General features: G+C 35.3%; 1 protein-coding gene across 8 annotated transcripts in view; it reads left to right on the top strand.

Annotated features, from left to right (window-relative positions):
- RYR2 (ryanodine receptor 2) overlaps positions 1 to 22,064 on the top strand; it is a 381,438-nt gene that overhangs the window by 181,453 nt on the left and 177,921 nt on the right. For all 8 annotated transcript variants that reach the window (XM_021527072.4, XM_085576771.1, XM_021527071.4 and 5 more), the window contains 8 exons: positions 4,478 to 4,642; positions 5,691 to 5,812; positions 7,747 to 7,930; positions 8,609 to 8,744; positions 11,414 to 11,509; positions 17,525 to 17,643; positions 18,035 to 18,168; positions 19,850 to 20,091. In XM_021527072.4, the coding sequence (XP_021382747.3) occupies positions 4,478 to 4,642; positions 5,691 to 5,812; positions 7,747 to 7,930; positions 8,609 to 8,744; positions 11,414 to 11,509; positions 17,525 to 17,643; positions 18,035 to 18,168; positions 19,850 to 20,091 (1,198 nt within the window). The remainder of the gene's footprint in view (positions 1 to 4,477; positions 4,643 to 5,690; positions 5,813 to 7,746; positions 7,931 to 8,608; positions 8,745 to 11,413; positions 11,510 to 17,524; positions 17,644 to 18,034; positions 18,169 to 19,849; positions 20,092 to 22,064) is intronic.

The raw sequence follows: 22,064 nt of genomic DNA, 5'->3' as shown, positions 1-22,064 counted from the left end.
GTAAATGTTGTGGATATCAACATTAATTTTAACAAATTACTTTCTTGGATAGAATTATAGAGATACCACGGAGGAGGAGGAGGAGGAGTATTTCTTTTGCTGAAGATGAGTTGAATCTGGATGCAATCCTGTGTCATGTGCTCTAGAATGACCCTGCTTAAGCAGGGAACTTGGACCAGATGACTCAGTGTGATACTTCCCAACCTGACCCACTCTGTGATTCAGTCTCCTGCTCTGGGCTTGTTATATGAGTGTCACATTTCACTTTATCATCACTAGCATCATTAAAAATTTTAGGTGCCTTCCCTTTCTGGGAAAGAGTATTAAAACAAAGATTTCAAATTATAGGAGTGGTAGAAAGGCTTCTGTAAAGAAATTATGCACATTTAGGGTCTCTTTTCCTCTGAGAATGTTTGAACAAACCATCCAAACTTTCAGTTATATTGTTGTATGTACCTAGCACCCAAAGAAATTATTCATGGATAAGAGGGAGCCTCTAATCTTCCTTAATGAATACAGAGCATAAAAATCTATGGGTGTTTCAAGTGGCTAGGTCTTTCTTATTGAAATTTCATCCCTTTTCTTCCCACAGTCATAATTCTTCCTTGCAGTAGCTGGAAGGAAGGGGGAAAAATTGTAAAGCTCCCACTCATTGTACAATAGTAAGTTAGCTTTAAATAGGCAAAAGCAAACAAGGGAAAGGAAAGTGTTAAGGGATTATTTCCTTCAAGCATGTGAGTAGATAACTTCAATTTCTATATTGAAAACTGGCTTTCATGTTTGCAGAGATACTGCAGAAAATGTATCACCTGCAAACCTGAAGATTCAGATGCAAGTATAGCGGCGCAACATTTACTTTTTTTTATACTCTATGTTTTGCAAGGGTTCATCATCTTAAACATATTAGCTTGCCAGTACTTCATTTAAAACATAGCCCAGAAGAGAAATAGAAAGCTAAAGGGTTTTATTTGTTTGTTTTGTTTTATTTCTTTTTTCCTGAAAGCTTGACAATATTACCAAGTGTTGCCAATCAGCACCCAGAAGATAAGGGTTTTCTGAGGAGCTTAATTAGCTGTCACTTATTTTTTCTTTCTGGTAATCAGCCTTTGTTCTCTGTTATCATATATTACTCTAATAATTATCATTAAATGCAAAATATATTATCCTTTAAAGAAGATGAAATTCAGAACATATAGCTCTTTTAATAGACTTGTGTTTGTAGAGATCAAGTTTTGTGGATTTTTTTTTCCCTCTTCCATTTACTCAATATTGATTCTTTTTGACAAAGAACATTGTTTTAATATCACTGCTCCACTGAAATAAGGTAATTTTACCAATTTAGTAATGTTTGTACATTCCGTACCAAGTCTGCTTTTCCTGTCCGCAGTCTTTTCCAGTGGACAGGAACACATCAATTTTAATAAAATTGTATGGCTTGTATTTTTATGTCTTCAGCTTTTTCTTTCTTCTTTCTTCTAAAATTTAATGGAAATTATATTAATTTAAAGAGCAACCATAAATAAGCTTCTTGCAGTCGGTGAGGTCTTAAAATATCAGTCCTGAAATTGTGCCACAGAGAGTATGGGCTAGTTCAGATGACAAGAGGTGAAGTTGAAAGGACAAGCCTTAATCAAGGCAATCTGTTTTGGAATGTTATAAGGAATTAAACAGAAACATTAGACTGAAATAATGGTTGAGGTGAGGCTTCACAGAATAATTTTTAAAAATTAGAATGATACAATTTTTAAAAGATTTTGCTCATTTAGCCCACAACAAAAGTGGAAAGATTGGCTTGTGCTCTTGTATGCATGGAATAAACAGTGTTTATAAAGAGAACAGCCTTCTGGAGAAAATCTGGCCTATTGTTCAATAAGCCTGTTAATTTCCAATGCATTCTTGTTTTGACTTTCTGAGATGGTTTACAGACTGTTGCAAAACCCATTTGTTGCTGTTTGGTCCAGGTGTAATAAATGAAGATTTTTGATCCTTGTTTAGACACGGCTAGCATCTGAGAGTAGGTCTAGATTAAAAATAAAACTGAAGGCTTTCTTTGTGAAGAAGCTGTAGGAAGAATTAGCAGATGGTTTGATAATGACAAGTTACATATGTGGTAAGAGCGTGGCTGGAAACTTGCACCATCTAATGTCTGTGCCAATGCACCGTTCCTCATTAGTTGACATGGTGATTTCTGATACTTTTCAGATCCTCATTTTGATTGATGAACTATTGTACTATAGCTAATGAGATTGATTCATTGTATGTACTTTCTCAACTACCTGCTGTTTATTGATGTGAACTGAGCACTCAATTTAAATCTTTCCCTTTATAAACAATTTGTAGTTCCCGTTCACTCCCACAAAATGCTCAATGTCTTTAAGCTCCCAAATGAATGGTGTAATACCTGGTGCCACCACAGCATGCTCTAGTCTTTTGTTTCTCTCCTACATGTAATTCAACTTTGACACTATATAATAGCTTTCCTGGCTACTATATTTATTTTGCAGAGCTCGCTTTAATGGGATTGATTTCAGTCTGGGCTTTAAACATAACACAGAGATGTTAGTGTACTTAGATCAGTGAGAACAGTGATCCTCTTTGGCAAATTGTTGGCACTGCAATTTTTATGCCAAGTAAATTTAATTCTAATTGGAATGAAGATTTCAGTATCAAACCCCTTCACTTTCTGCTACAGCCAGTAGATTTTTAACAAAGAATGCAAAAATATGTTAAATGAATAATCCCTCAATTTATTTACTGTGCTTTATGAGAAAATTTGTGAATTCTTGTATTCACATCTTAAGAAATTAATTGAGAGACCTGAAAAAAAGGAAATCTTACAATGTAGAAGCAGAGTATGTATTCACAGTATCTTCTAGTTACAAAGAGAATTCAAAAACTGGAGCTTGAAATCAGGATCTAATTTATCTTTTCCTGTATCATAATTTATTTGCGATGTCTTATTATAAGTAACTGTTCAATTTCCAACTGTTACTACATTCAGGTTATTTGTGCTAGCTTTTGAATGAATTGAATACAACATTTAGAGAAATTATATGAGAAAATAATAGGTTAATAAGGAAATAGAAGCATACAATAACTCTAATTGGCATCAGATGATTAATGAATCAGTCACTACAATGACATCAATGGACAAGATTTTAATAAGAATTTCAGGATTTAAGAAGTGCTGAAAGTCATTAGGTAGTGAAATTAACATCTGTATTGAGAAACAATCAAAAAATGAATTGATGAATATATTATATCTGAAAATTTAATATTATGAAAAGGAATCATAAGAATTTCACCTTCATACTATTGTACTTTTTTTTTTTTCAAATGTTTCAAAATGCATTCATGACTGTAGGCTGAAAACCTAGTGATAGGATATTTCCCTTTACTTAAAAAAATGCTTTAAAAAAAACCTTTAATAAGTTAGAGATTATTGTCTGTTTGTATATAAACAACAATCTTTCTCAACTTTCATGTGAAACTGCCTTCCCACATTGTCAGGGCACATGTGTATGAATAACCATTCTTCTGATCTTTCCTGATGGTAGACAGGTAGAACAAGAAGTTGTTTTTGTGCCTCTATTTGTAACATTACTCTGAGTAGCTGCAGGAAGATGCTTATCTCCTGCTGATCAGGAGAAGCCCAGAATATGGAAGCTGTACCTGGTTAAGGGGATCATGTTGCATACAGAACATACAGCCAAACAGGTATATTGGTCAGTTGAACCTTATGTTTTTGGAGAGATTAAATGGATGATCTGTCAGGAAGAAGGATGCATGGGCTGTTTGTCCATACACATCTGTTCAGAAGTAGTTTTTGCTTAGGAGAACTAGGCATTGGGGAAACGCCTCAAATAAGTCACAAACTCTAGTATTGTTTGGGATATATTTCCTCTCCTGAAACAACTTCTGTCTCTACAGGATACCAGCTGGAATGATATGCTGTCATGCCATTAATAGTTTGCAGGCTGATCTTGCAGAAATGGATTGCTTTTTTCAGCAAGTACTGAGCCCATTGTTGAGCAGTGACAGATTAAAGGCCATCTCTCAGTGATTGTTGGATGGAGCTCATCTTTTCCAGGCTGGAAAAAATCCCAAGTGCCCAAGAAAAAGCTTGTGGTGATTAATGCCTCATTCAGCTAGGGGAGTCAATGTATCTGGGGTCATTTTGTAAGCTCTTATGTTTCAGTAATGACATGTACTGTCAATTGTGATCCTAGTTCTTTGCTATGCAGGTGAAATGAATGCACATAGCCTTTCAAGTTTAACAGGCTAGGTTTTTTTAATGGATGGTATTTCTTTGTCTTTAATTAAAAGTTACACTTTCCTATTTTTTTAGTAATATCTTTAAAGAAGGATCTCAAATATTCTTTTAGGTCCTCTTCTGGATAATTTCCTAATATTTAATTTTGTATGCAGATATTAACACATTGGTAATTGTTCATGTATACATTTCTTTCTTCATCAGGAAAAGTTGGATATAGGGACAAGAAAGGAGGTGGATGGGATGGGAGCACCTGAAATAAAGTATGGGGATTCAATATGCTTCATACAACACGTAGATACAGGCTTGTGGCTCACGTACCAGTCTGCTGATGCAAAGTCTGTAAGGATGGGCTCTCTGCAGCGAAAGGTAAGGCTGTAACAGGAATGTATTTCATTCACCCATAGGGTGGGTGGGGGCTGCCAGGTCGGGAAATGAAGCGAACTATGTGAGCCAGCTAATTTCTGGATTTCAAGTATTTTAAACATGCTTGCTAGATGAAAGATTGGGGTTTTTCAGTCACATATTGAAAAGTTAAGTTGTATACTGAATTCTCAAAATGAAGACCTGACAAAGTCCTTGTGTTAACCTTGTAGACATTATCTCACAAATACTGATAAATTTGGATATATTTGATTTCAATCTAAAATATTAGTAACAACCTATAGAATATGCTAAGATTCTTTCGTTCAATGTGGTTTGGATTGAGGAGGCTTTTAGTTTAAAGTACTTCTTTCCTCATTGTAAATGTATTTACCTTTTGGGCTAGAATGTTCAAGTCTTGAGAGATTTCTTTATTTATAGAATAATCACAGCCAAGCTGAATGCTAGCTCAGCATCATAAAGTAGGGAAAAGATTCTTTTGCAACTTAACATTGTAGTGTTTTCTGTGACTATTTAACATAGCACAACTACACAAAGCAGAGGTTTAAAATATTTATTTGGATTGGATTGAGCCACCCAATCCATTAGAGCCATGATAACAACACATGAAAAACTGTAAGTTATTGGAAATTACTCAAAGCATGGTCAGAAAAGAGCAGTGGCACCCTTAGAAATGAGGACCAGTAAAGAATACCTATTATGACCTTTTCTACTTTAGGGATTTGCTGGTCTGTAAGGGAAGTGCATTTAATTTTGATAAAGAGCAAACGAAAACCACTTACGTATTTTTTTTTAAATAAAGAATGTTGCTTGCAAAAACTGTAGCTTTGAGATTATTATGGCACTGAACCTGCTGGCTCAGTACAGGTGTATCCTTGGACATGAGAAACTAAACCCTGGAATTATCTTTTTTTAATAAAATTGTTATTTTTGTATGTGACTTTATCATTTCCTAGCCTGCCTTCCTATGTGAGTTTCAGGCTTTTAATTTGATGTCTTATTTTCAGTGACTACTTCTTGCTTTTGTTTTCAGGCAATAATGCACCATGAAGGGCATATGGATGATGGTTTAACACTGTCCAGATCTCAGAATGAAGAATCCCGCACAGCACGTGTCATCCGTAGTACAGTCTTCCTTTTCAACAGGTTCATAAGGTGCGCTTTTAAAATGACCTGTTCATAATTTTTCTTTTTTTTTTTTTTTCTCTTCAGTTTTATTCAAAGTTGCCATTAACACAACAGGGAACAATTTATCCTTCAGAAAAAATAGATCAATGCTTCTCAAACTGGACTTTCTGTCAATTCTTTGTGTTATCAGCAGATAAGCATCATGACAGATACTGGTCAATTTCTTTCTCGATTGTCTAAAATTTATTTATTGCTCAATCTTGATTTAAATACATAAACATACTGAAAATGCAAACAAACCAAAAAGAGGTTTGTCCTTGCCAAAATTTGCTTTAAGTCATATGGTGCATAAATTAGCTTTTTCTTTTCTAAATATGGTTTTTAAAGGTGATCTTCCTTGAAAAACCTGGAAGAATGAGGTAACTGTATAACTACAGATCTGTAAAAAACACATATATACTGAAGAAATTCATAGTGTCAAGGAAAAGTTTTATTTTAAATGATAGTTTCTTTCTACCTGCACATTACACTTTGCTTTTTTGTTTCCTTTTAATCTTATTTGTTTCTTTAATATTTTGAAACATGAAAAATGTTGTATTGTATTTCATAGTGATTAGCCATTTAAAAATCCTGTCAGATGTGTGCAATTTGCATTTATCTTCCTATTCCCAAATAATGCTGATAAAATGCTAATTCTCAAATGCTTGTGATTTCAGTAACTGATGAAAGGCCCTTTCATCAGTGTAGCTTGCATTAGAAAAAGAATGATATGCAGTAAGACTGTATGGAATGATAAGAATTTCATAAGAACTCATTTGTCACAAGAAAGAAACAATGTGGGAGATGGTGACCTGAAGCAACCATGTCCTAAATAAGGGCACAGACAAAGGCATAGACATATCAATTTGTTGAAAAACATGTAACAAGGTACTTTAAAAAACCAGGACAAAATCACCTGTCAGGAGAATTGTCTACGGTATGACATTTGAAATACAAAGGAAATGTAACCTGTAGGTCACTTTGTAAATAATACACCCTCATAGAAACTTCTAAGAATGCCATAAAAGATAAAGACAGAGAAAGGCAATTTAATGATAAGGTTTCACAAATCAAGATATTGCTAAATTACAGTGGAGATTTTTGTGGAGTGCACAGGGAGTCCAAGGCAGTATTTAGCAGTTTAGTTTTGGCAGAATGCTACTTCAAGATGAAAAAGCTGAATTGGAGAGGATAAAAATTACTCTTTTATGTATATGCTCCAGTTCTTCCTCACAAAGTCAGTAGAATAATTGTGCTTTGGATAACATGCTCACAATAAAAATTAAGTTTTAAAGAAAACTTTTGTAGCTATCCTTTTGAAACTTTTCATTATTTGCAAAGGGGCAGGTGTAACCTGGATGAGAATAGTCAGCCTTCTACTTCTAAGAGAGAATGTTCATGACTTCAGCAAGGCCAGGCGTGACTTGGATATTGGGGAAACAAAAAAGCTAATGAAGAGCTGAGACAGAGTGTGTAGAAGTGTTGCATCTTTCCACACTGAAAAGGGCTTAAAAAACAGGTTAGAGATGTGTTTGAGTGCCTCCATGGCCAATCTGGACCCTCCACAGCACCGCAGGACTGGTCTCTTTAACTTGCATCCATTCCAGTTTCATGATATTTTGTACTGGTTTACAAACTTCATCTTTTGCTCTGCCTCTGTTCATCCATATATAGGATATTAAAATATGTTTTTTTGATTTGAAAAAATATGACCAGAAATAACATTTTTCATCTTTCACATTTTATTTGGGAAGGAAGGGGTAGGTTGGTAAATGGAGAATGGGCAGATAAGAAGAATTTTTGACAAGTTACTGTCAGAAAATGAGCTTTGGCATCCAAACAATCTTTTCTTTTAAATAAAGAGGTTGAATTATAAAGTAAATTCATTTTCAATTCTCAGGAGAGTTTGCATCTTCTTGCAGGGGCCTTGATGTTCTCAGCAAGAAAGTGAAGTCTTCCACCATCGATTTGCCTATCGAGTCAGTCAGTCTGAGCCTGCAGGACTTGATTGGCTACTTTCACCCCCCTGATGAACATTTGGAGCATGAAAACAAACAAAACAGGCTCCGAGCACTGAAGAATCGCCAGAACCTCTTCCAAGAAGAGGTACTTCTCTCAGTTTTACTCCCAATCTTCCACTACGTATCTGCAAGTATTCTTTCACAGTATCTGTACTGTTGATGTCTAATATGGATTATGCTTGCAGTGAGTTTTTTTTATCCTGTAAGAGTCAGACTATTTGCTACATTCATAATCTCCTAGATCTGCTGTTTTTCCTGCATATTTGAAGAAATACATTTATGGACCTAGTTCTTTTTCCCTTTATAATGAAATTAGATGACCTTGTGCATTGAACTCTACCCATAATTTTCTCCTTATGTGTGAGTCAATTTTTTCTGTTATAATCTCATAATTTACAAGGATGTTTTGGTTTACTAAGCATTCTTTAAGCATTTTGTTTAATATAGTGTGTTATTTCTCTGGTAATAATAGTTGCCTATACTTTGTCAGATGTGTAAACATCCTCCAGAATAAAATCTTGTCTAAAATTATGTCAGTAATACTGTTTATTTTGTTTTAATTTGACCATCCTAAATGGCAGATGTTTATTACCTCCATCAAGGAAAATTTTCTATTGAGATTGTTTGACTTCATGCACATACTCTTGTGTTTTTCATATCCGGTCTTTCATGTTCTGTTTTCTTAGATTTTTGAAAATCTTTTATGTTTGTATCTAAAACTACATTTTTTTTCCACTGATAATATAAGCTTTTTTATTTTTAGGGTATGATCAACCTTGTTCTTGAATGTATTGATCGCTTGAATGTATACAGCAGTGCAGCTCACTTTGCAGATGTAGCTGGGAAGGAGGCTGGAGAAGCATGGAAATCTATTCTGAATTCTTTGTATGAATTACTAGGTAAGAGATATTGTGGATTACTTGGATAGTTCTAGCTCAAAATAGTGAAGAAAAAAGAATAAAGAATTACATAGCTGTTGTAGTACAGAATTTCCACTGTGTAGAAACTTAGAATACAAATTAAGTAAGATTTTTGCACTTGTAGTTGTTGGATGTATTAACAATCAATTAAAGAAGTTATGTCAGGAATTATAAACACTTTAAAGTATCCAAACTAGGTCCAGAGAGTTAGCTCTCTGTGAAATCAAATTATGACCTTTTGGGGTGTAGATGGTAGATGATGGAGTCTAAAATTCTGTGGTTTGGTTATTCATAGATGTCGGGTAGAGTTGATTTTTTTTTTTTTTATTACAGTTTAGTTTATCTCTTGTTACATTAGGCACAGTGCAGACTGGAGAAAGTAGTGGCTTAATTTCCAGTTGGCAAGGCTAGAAAATTCCTTCTGAGGAGTCTGCCTGTTTTGTACAAAGTATTGCTTCCATGGACTTGCAGTGATAAAAACAGCACAGAAGCTTTTGTTGACCTCCCAGTCTGAGCCCCTTCTGCCCTCTGATGTTACTTCTCTAACTGCATTATCTTCTGGCAGCTAATGCTTAGCAAGCATGCTTTGATCTGGCTGTGATGAATTTGTACATTGCTCTGTTCTGAATAATGCTGGATCTGTACAGTAATTACACAGATGACAAATGGATATTGCTTGCTCAGTCTTGCTTCAGCAAACAGTACTTTGTGTTTTGAGTCTGCACATAAATAAATGTAAATTGTGATGCCAGAATTCATGTCTTTTGTCATGTCATTGACGTGTTGTATTTCACTGTGATGAGAATGAAGGCATTTATAGATGCTGAGACTGGATACTATCACATATAAAAATCACATAATCTTAGAATGGATTGGGTCATAAGAAACCTCTAAAGATTGCAAAAGATACTTCCTTATATTCAATCTAAGTCTACTTAAATTGAAATAATTGGCATATATCTACAAAAGAATCTGTCTATTCTCTATCACAAATAGTACTAGATCCTTTTGCATTACAAAAGAATGTGCAGGAATATATGCAGTGATGTGATGTTAATGTCTGACTGACCACATAATGTTTTTTATTTCTTTAAAACTGAATGCTGGTCTTGTTCAGAGTAGTAGGTGATAAGAAAAGCAACTGTAGGATGCTATTTTTTGTTTGCAGTTTAAAGTGTCTGTGTTCCTCATTCAATGCACAGCTTTAACCAATGAATACAAACCTTTCACAAACTTGTGCTGTGCAGCATTTATGAAACCATCTGTGTCTCATTACTGTTAATGAAGTTAAATTTAGTGATGTGTTAAGCACTGAACTGTTACTGCCTTCATTTTATGTTCCTACCTGAAGCACAGTGAGGTTGTGTGGCTTGCCTATAACCAATAAAAAAGTCACTGTCAGAAACAGGTGTTCCTTAGTTCAGGCCTGTGTGTTTTAACAAGATGTTCCCCCTCTTATGATTCCCAAGTATTTTCAAATAACTGTAGTCATAATTACTCAAAGGTGTAAGATTTCAGGGTCTATTCTACAATATAGCAATAAACAGGGTTTTGTTTGTTTGTTTTGCTATTAGGATTTGATTTTCCTCATCAGAAAAGTGGTGAGGAAACTGCCAGTTTACAGAATTGTCAGTGCCCCAGTGTTGCTGTTCCTCTTTGCAGATAGTTTCATGTCATATTTATGTTGTAAGTTTAGCCTTTTATAAATAAAGCAGCATAAAAACATAGTAAAAATCTACTACAATGAGTTTGTGCAACAGCAAAACATATCTTTTAAGAGGCCATTGTTTCTTAGCAGGACCAATAGTCTCTGCTGCTGGAAGTAATCACAGAAACTTCAAGTTGAAATAGTTTGTTGGTGGCACTGGAAAACAATTTTAAGAAAACCGGCTTACGCTGTTCCACACATGGAACAGAAATCTTTGTGCTTCAGTCCTTTCTTGGAGTAGAGCAGAGGCTTCTCTGAGAGCCTGTATGTGTGCACTTGCCTGCAGGTGCACGTAATCCAGGACTGGACAAGCTTGTGGGTGCCTGCAGTGTTCAGGGAGATTTCAGCTCAGTTGTACCCACCAAGTCAGTGCATGATTCAGTCTACTTCAATCTCAGATTTAAGCATGAGGGTGAAACAGATTCAAAGCAGTTTCCTCCTCCCTACAACCTTGTCAAAAGTGTATCAAACAGTTCCTAGACATCTATCTTGTTTTAGTTCCTATTACTCTTGAACAAATGTATCGTAACAGTAGAAAATAATTTGCTTTCATCACATATGTTGTTGGCTTTGCACTGCTTTTGCAATGTTTTCAGTCATTACAAGAATACTGTTTTACACAAATATTTCTACAGTAGCAGCTAACTTCTGTGGTGTAAGTACAGGCTTCTTCATGTTGAGCATTTTGTATGGATGACTGAGATGATTGTAGAGCCAAAATAATTCACATTCCCTAAAGGTTGACTTGATAGCAAAGGTATTTCTTATGCTGAATTCTAACACTTATATTATTTAAATTTAAATCTAGAACATCAATAATTAAAGGTTAAGACTCTATCTTACTGGATCCTTTCTGACAAAAGAATATGGGAAGTATTTAAATTTAAATGAACTTATAACTGTGATTTAATTTCTCTCTCTCCCTCTTTTTTCCCAATAGCGGCTCTGATTCGAGGAAATCGTAAAAACTGTGCTCAATTTTCTGGATCTCTTGATTGGTTGATCAGCAGATTAGAAAGACTGGAAGCCTCTTCTGGTATGCTTTTTAGTATTTTAAATTCCTTATTTGACCAGTTCTGAATTCTTTAAAATTGGTTATATACTTGTTCAGCCTCAGTATAATGAGGGTCTTTTTATGAGACAGTAAATTATGTTAATGAAGTGATATTTGTAACATTTTTTGCATACTGATTTCAGTTGTACTTCTAGTTTAAGTTCTGGCAGTCTTGCCTTTTCCTTGGCCAATTGGATGTAGTGTTACCTTTTAATTCAGACAAAAAAAGTATTTGATAAAATAGCTGTTCAATAGTGTATGTTGTATTGTTTTCTAATTCTAGTATCTTCCCTTTTTTTTGTAAGCCTGCTTGTTTTTCAGGATTTGCATCAAACTAAATATAAGTCATATGGAATGGATATAATTTGTTCTGCCTACCAGTGTTTACCTGTGTAACATACATACATTTCCTTTTAAATCACCTCTTTTACTCCTGAGATGTAAATTTCTATTTAAAATTAAAAAGAAATGTTTTTCAGTAGCAGTTGATTCCATTTTGCTTTAAATATAGTACTTTTTGCAATTTGTTTGGAAGGTGGCCCTCTTGAGAGCCTTTCAAAGACTTCTTTTTTGTAATAATACAAGAGTAAGTTCAAAGGGCAGGAAGATTTGTGGTCAAACCAATGGGAAATATAGTTACAATGACAGTGTTGCATTCCTCTCCAGTTACATATCTGTAACTTATTCCCATCATCTTCTTGGTTTAGTGTTGTATGTTATTCCATGAACTGGAAGGAACATAATGATTGATTAAAGAGTTGTCCTCAGGAACTGACATTACATTCCCCATATGATTGTTTCCCTTCCTCAGTCGTGTCAGATTGATGGTGTGCTTAGGAGCCTTGAAATATTAGGGCCAGGAAGGATGTCCCCGATTGCAAAATTTCTTTGTTTTATATTAGACTGGTAAACATTTGAAAAGAAAAGTCACAGGCATAGTACAGCCTTTTACAGTGGCATTAATAAATGAGAAATACCCTGCTATTGCTAAATATTCCGCATAGTTCCAGTTGTCTCAGTACAGGTCACCATTTGACATATATTAATAAATGTCTTACCTTGGTTTTATCAAGGAATCAGTAGCAGCCGTGAGATCAGATGTGCCCTATAGTAAACAAGGTGTTTGTGTTCCCCTCAGATTTTTCATTAAACATTCATGGGCATTTTGTTTATTTGCCATAAATCTGTTCCTGAGATGAACTGACTGACAACATGGAAAAATATTGTCAAATTTCAGTGGCAGGAATGTTCTCCCTCTCAGAGCTGAGGGTAAACTGGCACGACATTCACTAGCTGATTGACAAGATCTGCGATGGTTGATTGCACTTGTAAAGAGCAGTTATACACTGATGCTTCTCCTCTTGCAGGATTTTCCCTTTGTCAACTCTTAGGGCAAGCAGAGAGTTTAAAAGTCAGTTATTCTTGGGGCTGAGACTGGTATAGAGACTTTGAAGTATTTGCCCACGTAAGCCCCTCCAGAAGTCAATGTTTTATGGAAGTACTTTTGCTTACTTTTGAAGAGCTTTGTTTCATGTTTTAGTTGCAGATCTATGGCCTTAGGACAGGGGACCTGTTTTACTACAGGATTACTTCCTACTCCTGGCATGTACCTGATCTTTTTCAGCTGGTATGTTTATGCTCTGAATTTTTGAGCAGCTCAAAAGATGAGGCAGCTTTAGCTACCAGCTGGTGACTCAGACAGATGGCTGCTTACAGCAGGGGTGTCTAGTTAGAGGTTTGCAGATCATCCTGTCCTTGCAGCAGGTATGTTAGGGTTGGTGATCCTTACTAAATAGGTGTCATAACTAAACATAATTTGTGTTGGTTTACGTTATTGTTTGGGGAACCTGCTCTGCAGAGGCTGTGATCTCCTTGCTCTATTGAGCATTTGAGTAACTGAATTTAAACTGAAACAAACATTTGAAAAATGTCAAAATCATAAAATAAATTATTTTTCTGCTATGCTCCACCTTTGGTGTGACAGCATTAATTTAAGGAGAAGGATCTCACAATTATGCATTTGCATGGGATTTGATTGCAACTTGCTTAATTTCAATGTATATCACAAGATCTTAATGGTGAAACTATTTCCTAAAAGACCATCTTTTATATCTGAAACTCTCAGGGTAAGAGCTATCAGAAATAATGCAAAACTTTTTGCTCAGCTTTTGGAGGTTCAAGATGAAATTTCTTAAGTGCTATGTTGTATGGTTTTTGTTATGGTTATGTTATGTTATGTACATACGTATTTTTAATTTTTAATCTCAAACCACAAAGATTTCATAATTAAAAACTTAATTGTTTATGATAGTATAGTAAGGTATGAGATGCATTCTGTAAACTGCAGAGTATTCTGACACTAGTTGCTCCGGGTAGTGAACCTCCTGACATGCTGCAAGAACTCTGAGTGTACTAATATTTGCAATACTCATTTGTTCTGTGTTTTCTGCTAGGAACTAGGCCACTTGTACTCCATCCCCATGTGTATTTGTAACATAACTTCCATGTTGCCTCCAAAACTAATCTTATAATAAAGACTTTTTCTGATTTTGAGAGAGTCAGTTATAAAAGATGCTAATTAGGCTGTGCTTTTGTTATCTTGAGAGGCACAATAGGTTTAGCTTTTAGTATGTAAATGTAATTTTCTGATTTTTTGTGGGATGCTTGCTTGCCAGATTTTAAGCTTTATTTGGCTTGACAGGCTGAGAATATTCACTGTTTTAATTTTCAGCAGTAGACCTTCAATAAGGAAAAATACTGACTTATATTAAACCTTTAAACTAAGAATATTTGGATACATATATTCACATAACATATTTTTTTTCCCTAAGGTAAAGTATTTGGGGAAGACCATAACCACGTTTTGTTAATCACACCAAAATGAAGTTCACCTTGAACACTAAAGTTGTCAAAGTTGTCAGCTACCTCTCCTGCATGTGTTTTCTTGAATACATTGCAATAAAGATTTGATGCTATCAGCTATTATCTATAAAATTCCTCTTTTCACTTTTTTCTTTTCCTGGAACTAAAAGTGTTATGAAAACAGAACAAAGCCATTAAATATATAAACAGCAACTATGAATTGATTGTACAAATTAGATCAGAAATTGTTTCATCTCCCAAGCTTCACTGAAGCAAAAGAAGGAAAATTACTATCTGTTCAGGTAGAAATATGTCTGAGAGTAGACCATGTTAGAAGTGAGATGTCACAGAGCTGCAATGCAAATGCTTCAGTTGTCTCTTCAATCCATAAATTAAGATTAGATTAGTCTTTCACTCTGAAATATATTCCAGATGGGATTAACTAGCCTTACTGTAATTTTAGGGGCATTAAAACATAGGTGAAAAAATAGAATACAAGTTAGTAATCTAATGTTGAGGGATGCATTCAGTGCAGGAGGTTCTGTTTGCAGCCTGCAATTGAGCTGCTGGCTGAGCTCTGGGTGAGATGAGAAGCCTTGAACTGCTGATCTTTAGCGTAGCAAAGTAACCTGTAGCCCAGGCAGCTGACGCTCAGAGAAATGGCAGGAGTCAAGGATCCCCAGATTTCTGCATGCTTAGACTGTAAGGGTATAAAAGTCCAGGAGCCCAGAGACTCACAGACTGTTCTGAGTTGAAAGGTGCCAAAAAGGGATCACTGTGTCCAACTCTTAAATAGATGGTCTGTACAGAGATTGAACCCACAGACTTGGCATTATCAGCACCATGTTCTAACTGAGGTAATCTCAGGTTCCTGTCTTGGGGATCTGTCCTTGGTAGCACCCAGCTTGAGTCATTATTTTGTTAGTCATTGTACCACAATCAAATTATTTTAAGCACTGGGATATCTGAGACTCTGCTATGAGAAACTTGGGGTAGAGCTGGCAAGGAAACCTGGTGGTCTGGCTGTGCAAGTGTGGGGTGTGTAGCTCTAAACGGGCCATGATCCAAGCTCAGGTGGTGAAAGAGTGAATGGTTGGACAGGGAAGTTTCTTTAACACGATTATCCTCCAAGTAAAGGTTTTTGGACCCAGATAAAACCAGGTTTTAAGGCTTTTTAAAAGGATATTTTAAGTGCATGCATTATATTCTAGTATTCTAGAGAGTGACATTAGAGGAGTCAACATACTGTCTTGAATGTACATGTTTCCTTTCATCTGATAGTCATTAAGAAAATTTTCACTCTCCTTACTATGAACTCTGCATATCATACTGTTTAATTGTATTAGATTCAAACACTTACTGCTTTTCTACCTTGAGCAACTCCAATGAAATTGGAACAAGTCTGATTTTCTTTAATATAGATAATCTAAAAGTGAATCAGTCTGAACAGACACAGTACACTCACATGCAATTTTTTTCTGAAACACAGGGACCAAAACATATTTGGTAATTAGCAGTCAGATGCTATAGTAATTCAAGAAGGTGCTAGGGCAGCTAGATCTAATTGATAACATGCATTTATTATTGAAAGTTTACAATCTCAAAGGATTTTTAATTCTGTTATTGAAAATGTTAATTCTACAACATGTACTCTGTGCACTATATTAAGGCACAGGGTTATGGCTCTACCTACCAGAAAATTCTAAGGATCTGATTGTCACACTTATGTGGTGTTATTTAATACTGGATTACTATTTATATTTGTCAAGTGTGTTTCAGTGATACAATGAGAGGTGGCAAATGTCCAGTTACCATGTTTTGAATGTAATGATTTTTATGCATTCCCAGATCACTGTGACACAGAAAATTGTTAATCTTATTCTGGATTACAAGGATCCTTTTTATTAAGGATCCTTTAGTAACACTTTTTTAACCACCATAGGTTTTCCATTATCAGTGACCCCTGACTTCATCCAGTCAGGTGGCTACTGCTACGTTGCTACAGAGCATCTGCTTTTTTAGCTGGCTTTCATGACTCTTAGGTTTTTACTCTTTTTAACAATTTTGTTACTGTCAGTATTCATAGAACCATAGAATGGTGGAATAATAGAAGTGTACATCTATTGCAACGAAGACCATACTGCTACCAAATTTAGGTTTAGTATGTTCTTTTATTTATAGTTAAGGCTTCTTGTGTTTAAACCTTCAGGGCTATAGAATCACATTGGGGGTTCACCCCTAGCTCATTATCTATCTGCATTTTCTGTTTATATATGCATGATTTTGTCTACAAATATATTAATCAACACTTTGTTTGAAGCCTGTTTACTGGATTAATCAAATGATCACTTATGTGTTGTCTTTCACCTTTTCTACATTTCAGTCCTTGAGTAACCCCTACTCTTTATTAGTGATGACAGCCTATGTCCCTCAAACCTCTCAAAAACATTAAATAATATGGGGATAAATGGTGATGGTGCTGTAGTTTATCTGTAGGAGCTGGTGTTTTCTTCCTCACTAGGATCATAGAAGGGCCAGAGTATTTCACTGAGACAGAACCATCAGACAAAACCATTATTTTTCCACATCAAGTGGAGTTTGCAGTGCTACAGTTTCTGTGAATGGAAAGAGCGCATGGCAAAGAGTAGAAGACTCACGCTATGGATTTTGGTTTGCAAGGATTAAGCTGAGTGTTTGGAGATGTGGCTTGAATAAAGCGCTGAAGACAGAATAATGAGAGCTCTACATTACTTATAGGAATTGCATATCTCTAGATTGATGGCTGCTTCTCAGCTTTCCTTCAGCCCCTTTGATTTTTCTCATTATGGCCACAACTGTAGCAACAGATAATGATCAACTGCATGTACAATACTTGCCTTTCCCAAAGGCAGAAGATCCCAAAGCAGGTGTTGATTTGGTCCAGTACACATGGGAATTTGTTTTATTTCCCCATTGCAGAGACATGTTTTAAGGCTAATGATTCCTCATGGCAATAATTGCTTCTTTACTGTGTTTGTTTGTTATATACAATGATTTTTGAAACTATTTTGTGTTCATGTGGAACAGATTGCAAACTATTATGTAGAGTTATGACATTATATGCGCATCAATGAAAAAATTTTTTTTTTCCCTCAGGAATTCTAGAGGTTTTACATTGTGTGTTGGTAGAAAGCCCAGAAGCTCTTAACATTATTAAGGAAGGACATATTAAATCAATCATCTGTCTTTTGGACAAGCATGGAAGAAACCATAAGGTAGGTAAAGACTAAACAAGTATATTTAGATGAACAAAGCAAGCTCGTTCTTCTGTGCAGAAGTTGATTTCAAATACTTTAATGCTGTTTCGATAATGAGGAATAAAAATTATCCTGAAATGTGTATGAGCAGTTTGAAGAAGCAAAGATAAATGTTACTTTATTTTTGGCAAAAACATTGATACATAACAATTTGTGAGGGAAGTGGGAAGAATATTATAGTGTTAGGAGAATTTCTGAATTGCTCTAAAATAAAACTGCTGTGTTGGATTAATTGCATACCATTACGTGTCTTCCAGTAACAAGCTATAGAGCATTACATTGCCTGAAGTAATTAACCATGACAATGAAAAAGTATTTAAGATTAAAAAAAAACTCTTTTCTTTTCCAGGTTTTGGATGTTTTGTGTTCTCTCTGTGTTTGTCATGGAGTAGCTGTGCGGTCTAATCAACATCTAATCTGTGATAATCTCCTGCCAGGAAGAGATCTGCTCTTACAGACACGCCTTGTCAACCATGTGAGCAGGTACAAAGAAAAAGAAAAAAATCTCTATCTATGAATAAAGGAAAAAAAATCCCACCTTGTGCTTAAAAGAAATAGTCATTACAGAAAATCTCTTTTACTTCCAAACTTTTGTTATGATATTTTATTTTTATTAGGATTTTAAATTCCCTTTGCTGTAGTGATTAAATTTGAAACGTGGGTTGTCACAAGCTACAGCTGCCCTGAACAGTTTTAAGTCTGCAAAGCTGTAGTCTTTTCTAATGATTATGATCTAGATCTAGATGTGGATTCAAAGTATTGTCAGCTGATGTCCTGTGATTGCATTTATGATCTTATAAGGATTTCCTAATCACCTTTGGTCAAAATTAAGAATTTAGTGTCAAGCACCTTCATCAGTACCTAGAATATTTAGAGTGTGCCTTCACTCTTCCTTTTGCTGGCAGAGTTTTAGAAGCTACCTTAAAGCAGACATTAATAACAAGATGAAGCTAATACCATCGGTAAAGTATAATTTACAAATATTATTAAGTAAATGATTTTCCAGAGTTTTAATTAATGCTGAGGCCAAATAATGTGGCCTTGGATGAAGATCAGTGGGATCTTCTGTCTCGAACTTGTTTATTTTTAAAAATCTCAATCTTTGCTTGAGAATGAAAATTTAAACATAGAAATAGTTCTTATAACTCAAGAGTTCATAGGATTTACTAGATGCTGAAAACCATTGAAAACCCACATTGTATATTATAAGGAGGCTACTTAAAGCTAAAGGATTTGAAGAATTGATTGACTCTCTTGACATTGGTGGGACCTGGAATACTGTGGTCAATTTTGATAATCAGTGTTACAGAATGCAGTTTGCTATGTAAAATTAAACCTGCCATGTGTACTTACACTTGTGTTGGTACCTCATGAATAGCTGTGATTTTTTTTTCAGGATTTAACATCTACCAATTGTTCAAACACATAAACCACTTACTATTCTGAGTAAGGATACTGTTTCAGTTACTGAAGCACACTTTTTTTAACTTAAAATGTATAGACCATTTTTCACCAGAATAAATAACTAAATATATTGCCTCGTGAGAGCTAATGTCTCAGATGTTGCCTAGAGGGTGTCTTAACTTGTCCAGAGCACAGATTGCTATCCATTGTTACTCTTATGGGGGCATAAAAGGCACAGTAACCTGGAACCTGGGTAGAATCAAGAAGGACTAAACAGATTTGGGAGTGCAAGTGAAAAGTATTGGAGCTGAAGCTACCTCTTTTTTCAATTTTTCCAGTTAGAGGAACAGGTGCTGCCAGGAGTCACATGGAAAAGCCTAAGGGTAATGGGTACAAGTATCTCCTGGGGAAATTCTGATTGGAGAAAAGAGTAACATTTTTCAGAATGAGAAGAATGATTCAATGGAATAATCTTGCTGGGGAAATGGTGGATTACCCAACACTGGACACATATGAGATTCAGCAGGACGCTATGCTGAGCCATCTTGTCCTGACTTGTGCTTTTATCAAGAGAGGTTGCACCAGATGATCCTTGCGGTCTTTTCCAGCCTGGTAATCTGTGTTTCCATGAAGTAAAATTACTTCTGTTGTTTTACTCACACAAAACCAGCTTGAAATTTGAGTAAATGAAAAGTACACAGCAGTTCATCTTGTCCTTGAGATAAAATTTTAATAACTACTTTTATTCCTTTTGTTTAAGCATGCGACCCAACATCTTCTTGGGGATTAGTGAAGGTTCGGCTCAATACCGAAAATGGTACTATGAACTTATGGTGGACCACCTAGAGCCCTTTGTGACTGCAGAATCAACTCACCTACGAGTGGGCTGGGCATCAACAGAAGGCTACTCACCCTACCCAGGGGGAGGAGCGGAATGGGGAGGAAATGGTGTTGGTGATGACTTATATTCCTATGGCTTTGATGGTCTACATCTGTGGTCAGGTATTCTCTTGGGTATTTTGTGGTTGTTGATTATTTTTGTTTAAACATTATAATTGTGTTTGCAATCCCAGTGAATTTGCTTTCAGCAGCAGCAAAGTGAATAATTTATTTCAGCTGACACTTGGAACATACAGAAACAGTAACCTATATCAGAATATGACTTAAACTGACAATGTCCATTGAAAAAAATTGGCTTGTATGAAGTAATGCAGGTAGACTAATAATTTACATTTCAGCCTGGGATTCTGGGGGATGGGTGGATAGGGGTGTGTTCATGGTAACCATGAAAATTTTATTTAAAACTTCAAAGCTGCAAAAATTGAAGTACTACAGTCATCTGGATTTTTAATTCTTCTGTGGTAGTGTAGAACAGTTTGAGAGATTTAAGTATCAGGATTCTTCGTTTTTGATTTTTGGTTTATTTTCCAAGCCAGATTTTTATTGTGAGAAGTTCAGAGATACTTTAGAGGTGAAGAAGATTTTTACATGTTTTTTGCCATATATTTAAAAAAAGATATTTTTTATGTAGTGTATTTACTCTTGATTCTACAAATACTTTATTCTTTCTTCAGACTGGGTTAGCTCAGCAAAATCAGAATAATGATGCCTTGTTCTCTTTTTTCTTAATCTTTTTCATAAGTTTTGACTTTTTTTTTCATTTAGAATAGGTAGTCCTACAGTTGGACAGTCCTGAACTTCTTGAAAGGAGATTTTAGATTTTACTGTGATTTCACCTTGCTGAGAAGATTTTTTTTCTTTTGATTTCTGAGAGATTATTGGGTAGTGGTGAACTCGAGAACAGCCTGGAAACTGGGAAAGGCTCCTTGGATTGGCAGTTCTTTCCACTATAAAGTTATGAGCAGGTTTTCTAAGGCACCTTAGCAGACAAGAGAGAAAATACAGTGAGTCAGCTGCATCATCGAAAGTTTTTGCAGTTTTGAGGCATTGTAGCTTGATACTTGGAAAATAATATCGTTTTGCATTTCAGAAGAACTTTCCAATAAAAATAGCAATGGATTTTATTAATAAATAATAGCATATCAGCTGGAGTGGCATCTTAGGAGAGAAGCTGCTACTTAGCCTCTTGTGTGTAGTGACAATTACTTTGGAACAATGATGCATAATTAATGGTATCATTACAAATGTCGTGACTGAGTTTGACAGAAAAAGTATTATTACAGAAGAACCTGAAAATAATGAGCTAACCAAGATAGCTTTTGTACTTAAGGTCACTTTTAGGGAGGAACTAAAGAATTACTGAAAATCAAAATTATTTTTCTACCCACTGCAAACTTTTCAGTCAGAAATGTAACAACAGAAAAAATGAACAGTTGTTTGTGGTTCTCAAGTCCTGTGGAAAAAAAAAAAAGGTCAGACCACAAATGTGCCTGCAGATTTTTTTATCTGCTATGGATGTGGCTGGTAGATTTGAAAAGATTTGTGTCTTTCTTTGCTGATAATATTGTGTAACACTTACATACTTCTCAAATATGGAAGAACTTTTAGTTGTTGCATATTGAAAATCATGACCTTTTTTTGCTTCCACAATCTCAGGCTGCATCTTGATAAGCCTCTGCAATGGCATTTAAGAATAACCTTCTTACCATGAAACATTTACTGTATTAATGGATAGCAACAATAATTTCTCTGGAAAGTTTCTGTTCTGGACCAAGCTGGTATGAGAATCACATATAATTTGCATTTGGTTCTTCCGTCCTGAAATTACCTATTATGGAGAAGTGGAACTCATAGGTCCTTAAAACCTAGGGCCAGAAAAGGCATTTAGATAATTTGATCTTCTGTATATTCATCAATGACCAATACATATTTCTGTTAGCAGTCAGCCTTGCATTGAGCTCCATAACCTATATTTGCCAAAATTTTAGTGTCTAAAAGACATCTGGGCTCAAGTAGTATTCTTTAAGTGGATGAAATATCCACTCTTCATTGGTAGCTTTTATAGTGTTTTGTTA

Source organism: Lonchura striata, chromosome 3 (assembly GCF_050655825.1).
Source record: "Lonchura striata isolate lonStrDom1 chromosome 3, ASM5065582v1, whole genome shotgun sequence".
NCBI classification, from domain to species: Eukaryota; Metazoa; Chordata; class Aves; order Passeriformes; family Estrildidae; genus Lonchura; species Lonchura striata.
Note: the sequence above shows the minus strand (reverse complement) of the source record. Positions and strands in the feature narration are given on the sequence as shown.